General features: G+C 40.8%; 1 protein-coding gene across 1 annotated transcript in view; it reads left to right on the plus strand.

Moving 5' to 3' along the window:
• Positions 1-18,537, plus strand: part of lrguk (leucine-rich repeats and guanylate kinase domain containing) — a gene marked incomplete at its 5' end in the record, with an annotated part of 76,874 nt that overhangs the window by 8,821 nt on the left and 49,516 nt on the right. The window contains 7 exon segments of the mRNA XM_078419533.1: positions 940-1,040; positions 3,967-4,048; positions 5,699-5,823; positions 10,108-10,251; positions 11,453-11,533; positions 14,313-14,399; positions 18,301-18,407. Of these exon segments, the coding sequence (XP_078275659.1) occupies positions 940-1,040; positions 3,967-4,048; positions 5,699-5,823; positions 10,108-10,251; positions 11,453-11,533; positions 14,313-14,399; positions 18,301-18,407 (727 nt within the window).

Consider the following 18,537-nt stretch of genomic DNA (forward strand, 5'->3'; position numbering starts at 1 on the left):
TCTCTCCCCTCGCTTCTTTCCACTCTCCCCTTGCTTCTCTCCACTCTCCCCTCTCCACTCTCGGGGAGAGTGGGGGGGAGAGAGTGGGGGTGGGGGAAAGGGGGGGCAGTGAGAATGGGGGTGGGGAGGAGGGGGTGGGGGAGGGTGAGGGGAGGAGAGAGTGGGGGTGGGGAGGAGGGAAGATTGGGGTGGAGGGGAGAGTGGGGTGCGGGCAGGGAGAGTGGGGGAGTTGGGAATAGGGGTGGGGAGGGGGGAATGCGGTGGAGGCAGGGCTGGGGGGAGTGGGGATGGGGCCAGGGGAGGGGCAAGTGGGGGTGCATAGGGGGGATGGAGTGGGTCAGAGGGGGGGTAAGGGGGATTGAGTGGGGGGGGGTTGAATGGGGGGGGGGGGGGTGAGAGTGCTACACCATTACAGGTGAGGCTTGGGTTCAGGGCTCACTCACTCACACTCTCTCCCCTTCCCTGCCCCCCCCCCCCCCCTCTACAAGGAATGGGCCCACTTGGTCTAGTACTTTCTCCAACCTGTCTATTCTTTGAAATGGAAACCGAGTTACTTTAGATGCACCATTCCATTCTCAAATGTTAAAAATGTTTTAAACTGTCGGTTCTGCAATTAAAAATATAACAGCGTGACCTTTCACATGATCTGCCTTGGTCTTAAAGTCAGCTTGAACTCAACCGGAAAATATTAATAAAATCAATTATAAGAGCATATCATTGCAGTTAATTACGCTTGAAAAGCAAAAAAAAAACCTTAGCAGGCAGGATTTCAGGGGGCGACAGTTAAAGTTTTAGGTAATTAATTTTCAATAATTATGACCTTTATCAATCGAGTTGGTATTCATTTCATTGATCAATTTCTGTACATATGACAATAAAACACTGTTTGACACTTGACTATTCTAAACTGCTGCCCAACATATCTTTTATGCTTTATAGATTTGCGTTGTGTAAGTTATATGCCCTACCTGTTACAGTTGGATGCCTCTCATAATGCTCTGACCTCACTCACTGGCCTAAAGCTACCGAAAAACATTAAGGTAAGATAAATGGATCTGAATCAAAGAGCATCTGGTTTTAGAAAGGAAGTTGCACAAGGACTATGATTAGATAAATAATGTAAAGGAATGGAGACGTGAATGGATTAAGTATAGATGTATATGATTATGCATTATCCTCTTTAAGTGTATTATTTATACTTTAAATAAATTATCATTTGTACATTTGTATCACTAGGTTTATTCTTATGCCATTTTTCTATGTTAACCCTGTTAAGAAAGTGACGTATATCAGCTGTTAATATTTAGCGTGTACCTTCCATGTGATTCCACCACCATTCACATCTTCTCTTTCCCACCCGTTTCTGCTTTCTGCAGAGACTGCACCTTCTGCAAATCATTGGTTCATTCATTCCTTCTCGCCGATTCCATTGTGGACAGATGGGTTGATTTCCAAAACTGCTTGCCAGCTGTCAAACTCAAAATCAACCATATTGTGTATGTTGAGCATGTTGGCCACATGCCATTTATGTTCTTGAGTCCATCAACCGTTGAGAGTCAAAAAAATAGGGTTGAATTTATCAAGCATAGAGAGGCAATGGACATCAGCTGGAAGGATTGTTTCCAGGGGCTTTTTAATGATCACTCTGTCCTTGACGTGAGTCTATTAACTCCATACCATAAAACTAATGCAACCAAGCCTTACACCACTCCTGGCTGTCAGTATGTTGAAAAGGTCATAACCCACCTAAGAAAACCAACAAGGCATGTGAGCAGACAATATCCCAGCTGAAGCTCTGAAACTTTCCAGTGAAGAGCTTCATTTTGAATTGGCACATTATTCCTGGATGTGGACAGGGGACAGGAGGGGGGAGGGGGGGCAAACAATAAACAAACTGAGGCAATATCCCAGATGGAATACTGCTGCACACAGGAATCAAGTTACTGGAAGTTGTAGTGCTCACTATCAAGTTCAGAGGCTGCAAAATGCACAATTGGAAAATGTGGTGTTGTTCCTCAAGCTTGCATTGGGCCTCTTGCAGGAGAGGAGGCCGCAGACCAACAGGTGAGAGTGGGGGCAAGATTAGGAATTAAAGTGGTGTACAATGGTAAACTCAGGATTTCCCACGCAACCTACACACAAGTGCTCCTCAAAGCAATCACCCTATCTGCATTTATATAAGAAAATAACTGCAGATGCTGGTACAAATCGATTTATTCACAAAATGCTGGAGTAACTCAGCAGGTCAGGCAGCATCTCGGGAGAGAAGGAATGGGTGACGTTTCGGGTCGAGACCCTTCTTCAGACCAGATTGCATTTGGTTTCTTCATTATAGTGAAGACCACATTGTGAACACCAAGTGCAATACCATAGATTGGAAGTGCAAGTGAATTGCCGCTTCGCCTGGAAAGACTGTTTGCATCCCTGGTTGAAGGGGAAAGAATTACAGCTTCTCAGTGATGTCTCCACAAAGTCCTCTAAATCTACTGAACCCGGCAATGAGTCTCAAATTACACCCTGTCAGCTTCATTGGGCATGCCCAACATCAAACTCCTCAAATAGACACTCTGTTCTGAATTCTGTCTTGGGAAGAGAATACCAGCAGACAGAGGAAAACATTAAAATACATACTCAAAGCTTCTTTGAAGAAGTGCAACATGCCCACTAACTTCCGAGAACCAATACCATGCAAGATGAAAATAGATCATTTCAGGCGGTGTTGTCATTTTCAAGCCCATGTATCAGGAGCACACAGTAAATAGCAGAAAGTGTGCACAAATTCATAAACAACCCCTACCCACCTGCCTACCTGTCCCCTCCTATCTCATCAGTCACCTCAAAAACAGACTGAAAGCAAGTCATCCCTGATTTCCAAGAATGAAAAGATGTGGAAGAGTGGCATAGTATGTAAAAAAAAATTGGAATAAATATTTAGCTGTGTCTTTATTGTGAACTTAAATGAGCACTTGCCCCTGCAGGTTTTGATAACCCCAGTTTAGTTTAGTATATTGTCGCATGTACCGAGGTAAAATGAAAAGCTTTGTTGTTGCGTGTTATCCAGTCAGCGGAAAAACTATACTTGATTACAATCAAGCCGCCCACCGTGTACAGATACAGGATAAAGGGAGTAACGTTTCTGAGTTTCACAGAAGGGTGCTGCCAATGTAATGGGTTTTAATTAAAACTTATTGGAAAAATGCCATGTTAATTTGAAAATTTCAAAGCCAACTCTTTGAACCATTCACCTCTTTTCTAATTTTTAATGCATATTACCTTATTTTTGACAATTTAATGCTTGCAGAACAAGCTCATAAAACAACTGCAGGATTATCAGGAGTAGTCACTTTTTGAATCCAGCTCAAAAATTGATTGAATGATTTTGCAGGTATGTGACAGCACAAAACACTTTGAAGGAGCAAAGCTTTAATCTAATTCCCATCATCCATTCTTGTGTCACAAACTAAGAGCAATAGAACATCAGAATTTAATTGTTTTGGATTTAAACTTAGTGACCTTTCTCAAAAGCAAACGAAAGTGATGATGTGGATGGCCTCTCGTGCAGAAGTGGTAAATAACTGGTTCAGTGGACAAGACTACAAGGTCATGAGTTTTTTCATGAAGCAGAAATGTTTCATTCTTTACTTGATAAAGTCCCAGTTTATGTACATTTACATTACCATTTAAGGTTGTTATCATGTTCCCTGTAGTGATCTGAATTATCCTATTCTCCTTTTGAATCTTCCAAATGGAAATTTTCCATTCACAATTCCTCAGTGATTACCATTGTGATTTGTTATTCCTTTATCATTGCTTGTATACTAGCCCATTTGTTATATTTTTAACATTGTCAGACTAATTGTTGATGTCTTGAAAGTGGGTGAAATAACTTGACGTTATCTCAGTACATTGGTCAAACCTTCTTCAGTTGCTTTCAATATATAATTTTCATTTATTAATATGTTACAGGAAGTGGACTTGTCCTATAACGAGATAACTAACATGAAGGAACTATCAGGCTATCCGTTTCTTTCCAAACTGAATTTGGGCAGTATCCTTTACCTACTTATTGCATAGGGCAGAGATACTCTGAATTTTTTTTTTCATTGAAGGAATGCGTTAGTTTCTCCAAATACTGTTATGGTTCTAAACACAGAAACTACTTACATGGCCAAGGTGCAGCGGGGAAGATGATATATCAAATGAGGTTGAATGGGTGGAGGAGGCATGGAAATGGGGTAGGAAATATTTAGGTTTCTGTTTAAATCACTATCAATGAAGAGCATATCACAAAATGCTGGAGTAACTCAGCAGGTCAGGCAGCATCTAGGAGAGAGGGAATGGGTGAAGTTTCGGGTCGAGACCCTTTTTCAGACTGATGTCAGGGGGGGCGGGACAAAGAAAGGATATAGGTGGAGACAGAAAGAGTGGGAGAACTGGGAAGGGGGAGGGGGGAAAAGAGACAGAGGAACTATCTAAAGTTGGAGAGGTCAATGTTCATACCGTTGGGCTACAAGCTGCCCAAGCGAAATATGAGGTGCTGTTCCTCCAATTTCCGGTGGGCCTCACTATGGCACTGGAGGAGGCCCATGACAGAAAGGTCAGACTGGGAGTGGGAGGGGGAGTTGAAGTGCTCAGCCACCGGGAGATCAGGTTGGTTAAGGCGGACTGAGCGAAGGTGTTGAGCAAAACGATTGCCGAGCCTGCGTTTGGTCTCGCCGATGTAGAGAAATTGACATCTAGAGCAGCGGATACAATAGATGAGGTTGGAGGAGGTGCAGATGAACCTCTGCCTCACCTGGAAAGACTGTTTGGGTCCTTGGATGGAGTTGAGGGGGGAGGTAAAGGGACAGGTGTTGCATCTCCTACGGTTGCAGGGGAAAGTTGCATCTCCTGCGGTTGCAGGGGAAAGGTGAGGTTGCAGGGGAATCCCGGGGAGGGGGTGGTTTGAGTAGGAAGGGACGAGTGGACCAGGGAATTACGGAGGGAACGGTCTCTGCGGAATGCAGAAAGGGGATGAGCGATGAAGAACGAATCATACATAAATCACTGTGGAAAATCATAATCATAAATCATACATAAATACACTGTGGAAAATGGAAAAATGTTCACAGAAGGGTTTAATGACATATTCGAAAATGAGGATTCTGCAAAGGCAGGCAGGGAGATGGAAAATGGGGACGAATGATAAAATATCGGAGGACAGGGAACAAGCCAGTATTATTGCAAGATAAAATGAAATCAGACAAAACTGGATTGCACAGCAGATTATTCAATAGCATATGTAAATTACATGGTTTATTGAGGTGTAGAATCAAAGAACAAGGAACTGGGGATGCTGGTTTACACAAATGGACACAAAGTGCTGGAGTAATTCAGCGGGTCAGGCAGCATCTTTAGAGGACATGGTTAGTGATGTGTTGGGTCAGGACCCTTCTTCAGACCCTAAAGAAACGTATCGTATCCATGCAAGTTTACAAGGTTAAGCGTCAAAATATGTGGGTTCACATCCATAAACACATTTTTGAAATATTTCTTTAGAGCTGGTCTGCTTTCCCCATCTTGTGCATTCTCTGAAAGTAATTTATGAATTAGAATTAACTGAACTGGCAGAATTAACTTGGACTGCAAATGTTCCTTGGGATGTAACTTGTGAATATACCTCGTGTATTCTTCCTTATGTCTAATTGCCGGTTCACAGACAACCAAATTCGGGCAATTGCAGGCTTCCAGAACTGCAGAAGTCTCTCCTTCGTCAGCATGGCAGAAAATAGACTGTTGGAAGTCAATGGCCTGGACTATATGCCCATTAAATTTATTTTCCTTGTAAGTCTTCAGTTGGCATAGACTTGTTTCTTGTTTCTGTCACATTTTAAAAGAATGGGAATCCAAGGTTAAGAGAGTTGTCAATTGTTCCTGAGATTTCTGATGCTCAAGTGATTGCCTGGCAGAGATTCTGAAGCCTGTAGGTGTGATTATCAAATAAAGTAATCTTAACCACCTTACTTTGCGGTTTGATTGTGTAATATCCTCACCATTTGTCTAAATCTCTTAACTTCACCAATAGAGTATTTTTTTCCCTTTATTAATCATGCATTTCATCATAAACAATCATCCATCTCTATTTTCTTTTTCCATCTAACCAAATACACCTTTCCTTAAGAAAAGGGGGGAGGCATTCTTTAGATATTAGTAATGGTCCTCTTTTCTGTTATATTAATTGGTTCCATCATAAATATTATTTAAAAATTATCGAGAAGCCACAGATGTATTCTTTAATACTGATAAGCAACATGACATTGGTATCACACCCACAGACAACAGTAGGTTACTGTGTTTGGAATCAAGGTGCTCCCCACATAATTATGTTTATATTTACCAGGCAGCTGGGTGACACCCAGCAGTAGTTAAAAATGTAGTAGATAGTAAAGAGGTGAAAGGAAAACTAGACTAGTAAATATCTTCCCTTGTGTTTTAGAGATACATTCTCAGTAATCAATTAGAAAACATGGATGGAGTGTAACATTTTCTATGTATTGAGATTGTAAAAGCTATTATAACCATTGTAATGACTTCCACCATGAACATTCTGAGGGTTATCATTAACCAAAATGTAACTGGGCCAGCCACAAAAATACTTTGACTACAAAAGCAAATCAGAAATTATGGCCTGTCACTAGCCAACAGGCATGTCTAGAGTGTGATGGAGCAATCTGTATCTGGCTCGATAACTCTTAAGAAGCTTAAAATTATCCAGAACAAAGCAGTGTGCTTGATTGACACACTATCCATTGTGTTAAACATTCAATCCGAACACTTCAATACTTCAACAGTGCTAACCAAACTGGTGGCCACTGCCACCAATAAGGATAAGAGCAGTGGACATTGAGAGTTTTTCCAGGGAAATTAGAGATGGCCAACATATGTGCCTTAAATAGACACAAAATGCTGGAGTAACTCAGCAGGACAGGCAGCATCTCTGGAGAGAAGGAATGGGTAACATTTTGGATCGGGTCTGAAGAAGGGTCTTGACCTGAAACGTCACCCATTCCTTCTATCCAGAGATGCTGTCTTGCTGAGCGATATCTATCTTCGGTAAACCCAGCATCTGCATTTTCTTCCTACACATATGTTGGCCTTGTCAGAAATATTATTCCATAAATGATTTTTAAAATTGCTTCTCTCTCCTTTTGTCCAATTAAGCTTACAATTAAATTATTCGTTTGGACAATAATGAATAGAATAAAGTGAGAATTCGAAAATGTGATTATTGATCTTCTGTATCTTCCAATTGATAGATCCAAGCTCCTTTGTCTTGCCACTTTGTTTTAATATTGAATGCTTATGTAGAAATACAGAGAAATATGTGGTATGGGAAACAAATTAAACTGATAAATTGTCAAGAAGATTGCTGGAGTTGCAGACAGTGAGGAAGGCTTCAAAGTATACAGCGGGATTGATCAACTACAGAAATGGGTGGAAAAATGGCAGATGGAGTTTAATCTGAGCAAGTGCGAGGCATTGCACTTTGAGAGGTTGTATGTAAGGAAAAGGTAAACGGTTGATAGCAAGATCTTTAACAGTATCGATGCGCAGTGGGATCTTAGACTCCAAATCCATAGTACCCTGAAAGTGGCAAAACGAGTAGATAAAGTGGTATGCTTACCTTCATTGGTCAGAGCATTAGGTGTTATTCGCTACAGGGAGAGGTTGAGCAAATGAGGATTGTTTTCTCCAGAACACGAGAGGTTGAGGGAAGACCTGATAAAAAGTTTATAAAATTAGGAGAGGCATTGACAGGGTAGATGGTCAAAACCTATATCCCAGGGAGGAAATGTCAAAGACAAGACAGTATAGCTTTAAGGTGAGAGGACCACCATTTAAAGAAGATGTGCGAGACAAGTTTTGTGCACAGCGAGTTGTAGGAGTTTGTTATGTGCTGCTAGGGTGGTGATGGAGGCAGATGTAAGAGTGGCATTTAAATGCCATTTAGATGCTAGGAATGGAAGAATATGGATCATGTGCAGGCAGATAAGATTAGTTTATCTTGGCATGATGTTTGACATTGTGAGCCAAAGGGCCTGTTTCTCTGCAGTGCTTTTCTATGTTCATTGCAAAAAGCTTTAATTATTAATTCTTTGGAGAATATATATTTTTAACAGGAAACTTTTGAAAATAAAGATCAGTTTTGATGATTAATTATTTCAATGCCTTGGGAGTTCAAGTGCCAATCAAGTATTATCTAGGCCTACAGAATTCCTTGGAAATTTAAAGTTGTGCCATTAAAACCTTTTTTTATATTCCAATCTTCATTAATCTTTTAATTGGAATTTACATCATGCCAACAGACTAAACAGCCTCCAGAACACAGGCAAACAACACCATGCAGTGCAGGAAAGTAACGGCTCTTTAAATAAGGAGGACTCAAAGGAGTCTGGCTATTTGTGGCTGAGATTGTGATAGATAATTTCTCACCTTGAATATGTACAAAATATGTGTTCTTTTTATATCATTATTTAATTTTTTTTTTTATTCAGTAGTTTATTGTCATGTGTACTGAGGTACAATGAAAAGCTTTTTGTTGTGTGCGATCCAGTCAGAGAAAAGACAATACATGGTTACGATCGAGTCGTCCACAGTCTACAGAAACAGGATAAATGGAATAACATTTAGTGCAAGATAAAGTCCAGTAAAGTCTGATTGAAGAGTCTGAGGGTCCAACTCAGGACCGCTCTCTAGTTGGTCTTCGGATGGTTCAGTTGCTAGATAACGCTGGAAAGAAACTATCCCTGAATCTGGAGGCGTTTCACATTTCTGTACCTCTTGCCTGATGGGAGAGGGAAGAAGAGGGAGTGTCCAGGGTGAGACTCATCCTTGATTATGCTGGTGGCCTTGTACAATTTCACTTCTTTTGCTGTAAAACGCTAGTAGATTTGATTTTGTGAAGATTATGTTGCAGGGGAGAATGCTCTCTATGTCAATTGCCTTGTCGTAGACTTACTGTGATTTTTTTGTTTGGTGTTTGCAGGGATATGGATTTTTATAACTCAATAAATGGTCCTTTGGACTGTCAAGTTCAATCTGATCTGCATATGAGGATCCTCGTCTAAACTTGCTTTCTTGTTTGTTTCACCCCTTTTCATTATTACTGTTTCATAAGCAGCCATGGAATCTGTTCTTTGGAAAAGGTTTCAGCTTAACTTCACAAACAACATACATTTTTATATTCTCAGTTGTAAACTTTGTCCTTTCAGATCCTCTAATTCTTATTATGCTTATTTTATATTTGAGCATTCACTTTGAAATTCCAATTGAGACACTATATCACTATTTACTCTCTTATAACCCTTTAGAACATTGGTCTTAATTTTCACCAATAATGAAATAGCTTTGATTTCTCAAATATCTACCCATAACTGTTAATCCTCATTTCTGGTATTGTACTGGTGAATTTGTACTGCCTCAGCATGTTTAGCTCTTTACTGCAACATATGCTATAAATAATCACTCCGCTGAAAGGTCTTGTAGACATTCAACATTACCTCCTTTTCTAATAATTGCCTTTTGAATTGCCTGGAGAAAACAGGACTTGAGGGTCTGAGCCAGTTCTAGAGTGTCTCAGCTATGGGAAGAGGTTGAGCGGGCTGGGACTCTATTCCTTGGAGAGTGGGAGTAGGGGGTGATCTCATAGAGGTGTATAAAATCATGAGAGGAATGGATTGGGTAGACGCACCAGAGTCTTGCCCAGAGTAGGGGAATCGAGAACCAGAGGACATAGGTTTAAAGTGAAGGGGGAAAGACTTAATAGGAATCTGAGGTCACTTTTTCATGCAAAGTGTGGTGGGTGTATGGCAGGCAGGCAGGTAGGACAAGTGTAGTTGGGACATTAGGTTATGAGTTTCTCATGTTTTAGTTTATTCTCTTAGGATTATTAACATCTTTCTAAAAAATAGTAAATTAACCCTTGCAAATTAAACTCTTAAAAATGCTGAATTATAAGTATGTAGGAAATATTAACAATTCTGTAGATGGTAGAAAATCAAGAACACATTATCACAAAATGTTAAATATTTTCTTTTTCTATCGCTTAACCTATAAAATTATTCACAGCAAGGTAACCAACTAGTAAATGTGAAAGGACTGCAAAATTTGAAACGCCTACACAAGGTTGATTTGTCGAGAAACAAAATAGAAACACTGATTGGTTTGGAGGACCATGACCTGTTGGAAATAATCAATCTGGAGAACAATCAGGTAACAATCTGTGCAGAATGGGAATGCGAATTTCACCCATTCACCTTTCAACCTAGGTTTTATTCACATGTACTTTCTAGTTTTCTACCTGCAGACTCCTATCCAGCTATTCATGTTGAATGAATACATGTTTGAAAAATGGGCATATTGTAATCAGGGTGCAGGGGATGAGGTCCTGTGGAATTATTATTTTTTCTCTTCAGAGCAAACGATTTTGTATTGGGAACTGAAATGGTTTCCTTCTTTGTCACATAATATCACCCTCCACCAGCTCCAAGTCTGCACAGGATATGCCAAATGTAGAACAAAGCTTTCTAGCAATGCAGCATCGATGTATTAACCTCTTATGCCCTGCAACATCAATATTTCCAATCTTGAAAGAGCACTGTATCCCTGTGTGTTATTTCTATTTCCTACACGAACCATTGCTGCATTCCTATGAATGTGTTTACCAGATGATGAGTTGTTTTTTACATTCGCATTGTGAACCGAAAGTAGTTTTACCCAAACAGATTTCATGTGGGACCATATAAACTGTTGGAGAGAGGTGAAGCTCTCACAATTTCCAACTCAGTTGCATCAAATTCATACAAGTTGTGTAAAAATTATATTATTTCCATTTTCTTTTTGTTTGTAAATTCAGTCGCATTCCAAATTTTCAAATGCTTAAGGCCTGAATTCAGAGCAAAGTTAATCACAAATTGTGATTGGTAGATTATGTGAGTCTAGTTTGTATTAAAACTAACCATAGAACAATAGGGTCAGAATTAGCAGTTTGGCCCTTCAAGCACACACAAATCTTAAATATTTGCCACTGGGACAAATTGGCAGGGGTTGCCAAGTTGGCACCACTTCTTCATTTCTAGTTTTTACCCACGGCTGAAATTCTAGACCATGGTCTTGGGGGAGTCTAAGTAAACAATTTTATTAATACACAATCATTATTACAGTCAGAATTACATAGGAATACTATTCAACTCACTCATCATCTTCCTCTAGGCTCTTGGAAGCTTAAACAGGTGAGACAATTTTTTTGACAAATTCCATTTAATGCAATTAATAAAAAAAATTGTTTAAAATTGCCATTGAATGTTAACCGTTAGCAGTGTTGTATTGATGTGTTAAGATTATCTGTGTCAAGTGAAAATTAATACAATGGCTAAGAAGTTGATTTTGTTCACTATATTGATTTTTATGTTAGATTAGCGACATGGATGAAATATTGCACATGAGAAACCTTCCGCTTTTGAGGGAACTGAACCTACTCCGCAACCCAATACAGGTACTAAAGAAGGAAAGGGGAAGAGAGGTGGGACGGATGATGCAGAATTGAGTAAACACAATTTTATTTCTACATGTATAATGGTGAAAATTTCTTTATTAATTGCAGCATTTAATTTAAAAATATTGAATATGGGTGCCAAATAATTTGGATTTGTAGGGCTTTTTCCAGTTCTGAACAAAACTGTGGTGAGGATTTATTGCTGGCTTTTCTGAGCAGGCGACACAACAGTGTATGACGTTACTGTGCATGTCAGGCAGCATCTCAGGAGAGAAGGAATGGGTGACGTTTCGGGTCGAGACCCTTCTTCACACTGATGTCAGGGGGCGGGACAAAGGAAGGATATAGGTGGAGACAGGAAGATAGAGGGAGAACTGGGAAGGGGGAGAGGAAGAGAGGGACAGAGGAACTATCTAAAGTTGGAGAAGTCAATGTTCATACCGCTGGGCTGCAAGCTGCCCAAGCGAAATACGAGGTGCTGTTCCTCCAATTTCCAGTGGGCCTCACTATGGCACTGGAGGAGGCCCATGACAGAAAGGTCAGACTGGGAGTGGGAGGGGGAGTTGAAGTGCTCAGCCACCGGGAGATCAGGTTGGTTAAGGTGGACTGAGCGAAGGTGTTGAGCGAAACGATCGCCGAGCCTGCATTTGGTTTCGCAGATATAAAGAAGTTGACATCTAGAGCAGCGGATAAAATAGATGAGGTTGGAGGAGGTGCAGGTGAACCTCTGTCTCACCTGGAAAGACTGTTTGGGTCCTTGGATGGCATTGAGGGGGGAGGTAAAGGGACAGGTGTTGCATCTCCTGCGGTTGCAGGGGAAAGTGCCCGGGGATGGGGTGGTTTGGGTAGGAAGGGACGAGTGGACCAGGGAGTTACGGAGGGAACGGTCTCTGCGGAACGCAGAAAGGGGAGGGGATAGGAAGATGTCACCAACAATGGGACCCCACTACTGGCCACATCTTCCCATCCCCTCCCCTTTCTGCGTTCCGCAGAGACCATTCCCTCTGTAACTCCCTGTCCACTCGTCCATTCCTACCCAAACCACCCCCTCCCGTGCTCCAGAGAAAACAATCCAACTTCTCTTTACAACTAACACCCTCTAATCCACAGCAGTCCTCCAGCACCTGTGTTCATCATTTGCTTCTCTTTTTAATGTTTTAACTTGCCCTATACATTCCTTGCCATCTGAGGGTTTTGAAATTTAGGGCACCTTATTTCTTCTGATGAATCCTTATTTGTTCTGAACCTTTACGACTTCATCCTTCAATGGCTCCTACTGCTATGACCTCAATTTATCTCCAAATAACTATTTCCAGTCCTCTTTTGATAAATCGTGTCTCAGTCTAGTAAAACAATTTGGAACTTTTATTCCTCCTTTGTCTGTGCTTTTTCATACCTCTGCAAATTAAACCGAAGTATGGTCATTGCTCCCAAAATACCCTTCTAATCAAATAACTTTATTACATAACCAGGTTAATTCTCTAAAGCCCAAACCCCATAATTTAGGGAGAGGCCAACCTTGGGCCTTTTCATCACCAATTATATGCCAGCAAATTATAATGCCTGAAGGTATCACAGCTTTGTAGATTTTAGTTTACCTCCCATTATCCATAATAATTTGTTTCAAATGTAGAACACTGGTCGCGATATAGGACTTCTAGCTAGTTATTTTGACATCCAGCCCCTGAACTAACGATGCTGAGACCAGTTGTATCCCCGAATGTTATTCTACCTGAGATCCCTGCCAGAATTCCTGCAGAGGTAGACACAAGAAAAGCTGGAGTAACTCAGCGGGACAAGAACCATCTCTGGAGGGGAATGGGTGACGTTTCGGGTTGAGACCCTTCTTCAGACTGGTTAGGGATAAGGGAAACGAGAGGTATAGATGGTGGTGTGGAGAGATAAAGAACAATAATGCAAAAAAGTAATGATAATAAAGGAAACAGGCCATTGTAAGCTGTTTGTAGGGTGAAATGAGAAGCTAGTGCGACTTGGGTGGGGGAGGGATAGAGAAAGAGGGAATGCCAGGGGCTACCTGAAGTGAGAAAAATCAATATTCATACCATGTAAACTGCCCAAGCAAAATATGAGATGCTGTTCCTCCAATTTGCGTTTAGCCTCACTCTGACAATGGAGGAGACCGAGGACAGAAAGGTCTGTGTAGGAACGGAAATTTCTCTCCAGAGATGTTGCCTGTCCCGCTGAGTTACTCCAGGTTTTTGTGTCTATCTTCAGTTTAAACCAGCATCTGCAGTTCTTTCTTACACATTTTCTTGCAGAGGTAGATCCTTCAAGGTTAATATGGCTTACTACTTGAGGTAATTATGCTTTATTCCGAAATACAAAATTTTACAAGCTGTTAGTTTTGATGTATCCTCCTCGTATGAAATTGGAACATACTACACAATCTTTCACTCCCTCTTAAAATTACAAAACTTCAGAATGTCTCAAACTGCTTTTCCCCTTGAATTCTGCAGAATTTCACACCAATGCTACATTTACCCCTTGATTCCACTTGTCCTATTTCTTTCCAATCTTGGCAGTTTTCTGAACTATCTTGAAACTTACCGATTTTTCGGTCCTATAATGCATTGCGTTAAAATTAGAACCAACATTTAATTCCCAAAATGTACTCGACAGTTACAGACAAAAATGAGCCACAAACAAAGATCTCATTCGGAAACATTGACCATATACTGAAATGAATGGATTTGAGTGAAATGTTTAATATTCAGTATTTTGTTAACCCGTTTTTTTCTTTCTCGTTTCTCACCACCAGGAAAATCCAGATTATTTGTTATGGATTCTTTTCGTGGTACCGAAACTGACCACACTGGACAATAAAAAAGTGAAAGTAACTGATAAGGTAAATGGAGTAATTTTTTGGAAAGTATTAAAACAGCCAAGTAAATTGGAAACATATAAGCCAACATTCTGGAATGGAACATTAATCATCTGAAATAAAGCAGTTTTTTTACAAAATATAATTCTGGGCCTCAGCACTGCATCTGCAGAAGTGTTGAATATATTTCAGTTTTTAATAGTTCTCATTTTTCTGTGCAATCAGTTTCCTTTTCCTAGCGATATGTTGATTTAACGTCGGGCTTTGAAGAATAAATTTTAGCACTCGTATCTCATGATATTGTAAGAAATGCCCACTTTTAAAATATTATGCCAGCAAAATTAAACCACAATTACTGACAACCTCCCCCCCACCCAAACAAGCCTTTAGTTGAGTTTAAAGCGTGAACATTAACTGATTAACTATCAACACAGCCAGAATTCTCCAAAAGCAAGATGAAGGTGAAGGTCTAATCCTTATGGTTATTGTCTGAGTCATCATCTTATTCTGGTGTTTTGTGTCTATTAAAATTTATGTCAGACCAAATAGCAGCAAATGACTATATAAAATTTTTAATTGAACAGATTTTAATGGAACTTGTGTTCTTAAGTGACAAATAAAGGCATTTTCAATTATGTATGTTTATTTTTAATGTGTCTTCACCTTAATTAAATTAATAAAGTTTGACACCAAGTACTATACTTAAGTTGGATTTTATTGTATAATGTGCATATTATTTTACGGTGCTTTGACTCAATGCCTCTACAATTCTTCTGAAAATTTCTCTAAAACAGTCTGGTTCAGCAGCAACTACTTTAAGCAGTTTTATTTGAATGACCAGAGGCAAAGGGTTGAAACATTCGACAAGAATTTTCACAGCATCTGCAGTTCCATCCTGCACATCATTAGAATTGTTCAGGGTTTATCATATTGATATTTGTAGCAGCTTGTATGCAAATGGCTTGAGAGGTTTCCTATATTATCGCAGTGATTTCACTAATTCACTGATTATCTGATTTGATTAGATAGCATGCAAAACAAAGCTTTTCACTGTACCTTGGTACACAAAGGTAGGTGGTATTGTAGTTATTGAAGATAGTTGTCAAAAAATGCAAAGGATCTTGATCAATGTGGCAGGTGGGCTGAGGAATGGTTGATGGAATGTAAAACAGAGAAATGTGAGGTGTTGCATCTTGGGAGCACTAACATCAGCAAGATCTACACAGTGAACATTAGGGCCCTGGGGAGTGTTGTAGAGCAGAGGGATCTAGGAGTACAAGTATATAGTTCACTGAAAGTGGCATCACAGGTAAAGAGGGTGGTCAAAAAGTATTTTGGCACATTGGCCTTATCAGTCAGAGTATTGAATATAGAAGTTGGGAGGTCATGTTAAAGTTGTATAAGACATTGGTGAAGTCACATTTACAATAGACAATAGACAATAGGTGCAGGAGTAGGCCATTCAGCCCTTCGAGCCAGCACCGCCATTCAATGCGATCATGGCTGATCACTCTCAATCAGTACCCCGTTCCTGCCTTCTCCCCATACCCCCTTACTCCGCTATCCTTAAGAGCTCTATCCAGCTCTCTCTTGAAAGCATCCAACGAACTGGCCTCCACTGCCTTCTGAGGCAGAGAATTCCACACCTTCACCACCCTCTGACTGAAAAAGTTCTTCCTCATCTCCGTTCTAAATGGCCTACCCCTTATTCTCAAACTGTGGCCCCTTGTTCTGGACTCCCCCAACATTGGGAACATGTTATCTGCCTCTAATGTGTCCAATCCCCTAATTATCTTATATGTTTCAATAAGATCCCCCCTCATCCTTCTAAATTCCAGTGTATACAAGCCCAATCGCTCCAGCCTTTCAACATACGACAGTCCCGCCATTCCGGGAATTAACCTAGTGAACCTACGCTGCACGCCCTCCATAGCAAGAACATCCTTCCTCAAATTTGGAGACCAAAACTGCACACAGTACTCCAGGTGCGGTCTCACCAGGGCCCGGTACAACTGTAGAAGGACCTCTTTGCTCCTATACTCAACTCCTCTTGTTACGAAGGCCAACATTCCATTGGCTTTCTTCACTGAGTATTGTGTTCAGTTTTGGGCACCATGCCAAAAGAAAAATATTGTCAAGCTGGAAAGGGTGCAGAGAAGATTTACAAGGATGTTGCCAGGACTCCAGGGCCTGAGCTAGAGGGAGAGGTTCAACAGGCTAGGACTCAATTCCTTGGAGCGCAGGAGAGTGGGGCGTAATCTTATCGAGGTGTACAAAAGCATGACAGGAATAGATCGAGTAGATGCACAGAATCTCTTGCCCAGAGTAGGGGAATCTAGAGGACATAGGTTTAAGGTGTGGCGGGGAAAGATTTAATAGGAACCGGAGGGGTAATTGGTGTATGGAACAAACTGCTGGAGGAGATAGTTGAAGCAGGTACTATCGCAACATTTGAGAAACATTCAGACAGGTACATGGAAAGGACAGGTTTAGAGGGATATGGGATATGCCAAACGCAGGCAGGTGGGATTAGTGTAAATGGGACAAGTTGGGCCGAAGGGCCTATTTCCACTCTGTAACACTCAACGACATGACAATAATAAACTTAAATCTAAACTTCAAAGGTTGTAAAGTACTTTGCAAACATCCATGATTTAGTGAAAGGCAAAATGTCTGACTGTCTATCTTTTTGGTCAAAGGTTCTGAGGTATGGGCTGGTGAATGTCCTTAAAATGATGAGGTAGTTAATTCGAATAAACATTAAGTTATTTCAAGAATTAGAGATTATAAAAGTAAGGCAGAAATTGATAAATCGAAGAGAAGTCAGGTTGTCGAAACAGGGAACTGCAGATGCTTACAAAAAAGGACACATGGTGTTGGAGTAACTCAGCGGGTCAGGCAGCACGTGTGGAGAATATCGATAGGTGACACTTTGGGTCGGGACCCTTCCCCAGACCAATTGTGGGGAGGGGGAGATAGAAAACTGGAACGAAAGAGGAGGGCAGGACAAAACCTGGCTTTGGTGAGAGGACGGGGTTTCATAGGCAGATGGTTAGACAATGGCCAGAGATGAAAAGATAGAAGGCGTGAGACAAAATAATTGAGTTGTGAATTGTGAATGTAGGGGATAGGAAACATAGAATAATTGAAAATTATGTGCAGGAGTAAGCCATTTGGCCCTTCGAGCCAATACGATCAAGGCTGATCATCTAAAATCAGTACCCCATTCCTGCTTTTCCCCCATATCCCTTGATTCCTTTTGCCCTAAGAGCTAAATCTAACTCTCTCTTGAATAGGCAAGGGTCCAGATGAGGCATAGGGGGAAAAGGGGGGGGGGGGGGGGGGGGTGGGGGTAGGGTGGGGGGAGAGGGAACGGAGAGTCGTGTTTGTAGTTACCTATAATTGGAGAATCAATGTTCATACCATTGAGTTGTAAGCTACCCAAGCGGATTATGAGGTACTGTCCTCCAATTTGTGTGTGGCCATACTCTAACATTAGAGGCCCAGGACAGAAAAAGCAGTATGGGAATGGGAAGAGGAGTTAAAATGGTTAGCAACCGGGAGATCCAGTAGGCCTTCACAGACTGAGCACAAGTCTTTGGCGAAACAGAGTTTTAGTTAATTACTTGCACTTAAATACCCTGACTGCTTTGAGCTCATATTGCTGGAACAGTTAAACATTATTCTGGCTTCTGGTCCAGTTACTTAACTCTGGTAGGGTAACTTTTATACCAGGATGAGGAAAGCTAATATTGATAGTCACTGAATTGAAGCAATCAAAGCAGTGAAGTTGGGTTACATAGTCTTTACTCTGAGAAGAGAAAGAAACTAGATCATTCTATCATATGAAGTAGCTAAGGAGAATAATACTACCCTTGACAGCAGTACAGGAAAGTACATACTTACAATAATTTATTCTCCCCAGGTTCTGGCCACGAATAAATACAACCCTCCTCCTGAAGTGGTAGCTGCCAACGATCACATGACCAATATAATATATCGTTTTCTACAAACCCAGATAATTTATGACAGGTATTCATTAAGTGTTTGACTGAAAATATGTTCATTGCCCCTAGAGGGCGCTTGAAGATTGCATCACCCATAGACTGGAATTTTAAATGGTCATATTCTATTTTTTCAAACATTTGTTAAATGAGAACTT

The sequence above is a fragment of the Rhinoraja longicauda genome, chromosome 23, assembly GCF_053455715.1.
Source record: "Rhinoraja longicauda isolate Sanriku21f chromosome 23, sRhiLon1.1, whole genome shotgun sequence".
NCBI classification, from domain to species: Eukaryota; Metazoa; Chordata; class Chondrichthyes; order Rajiformes; family Arhynchobatidae; genus Rhinoraja; species Rhinoraja longicauda.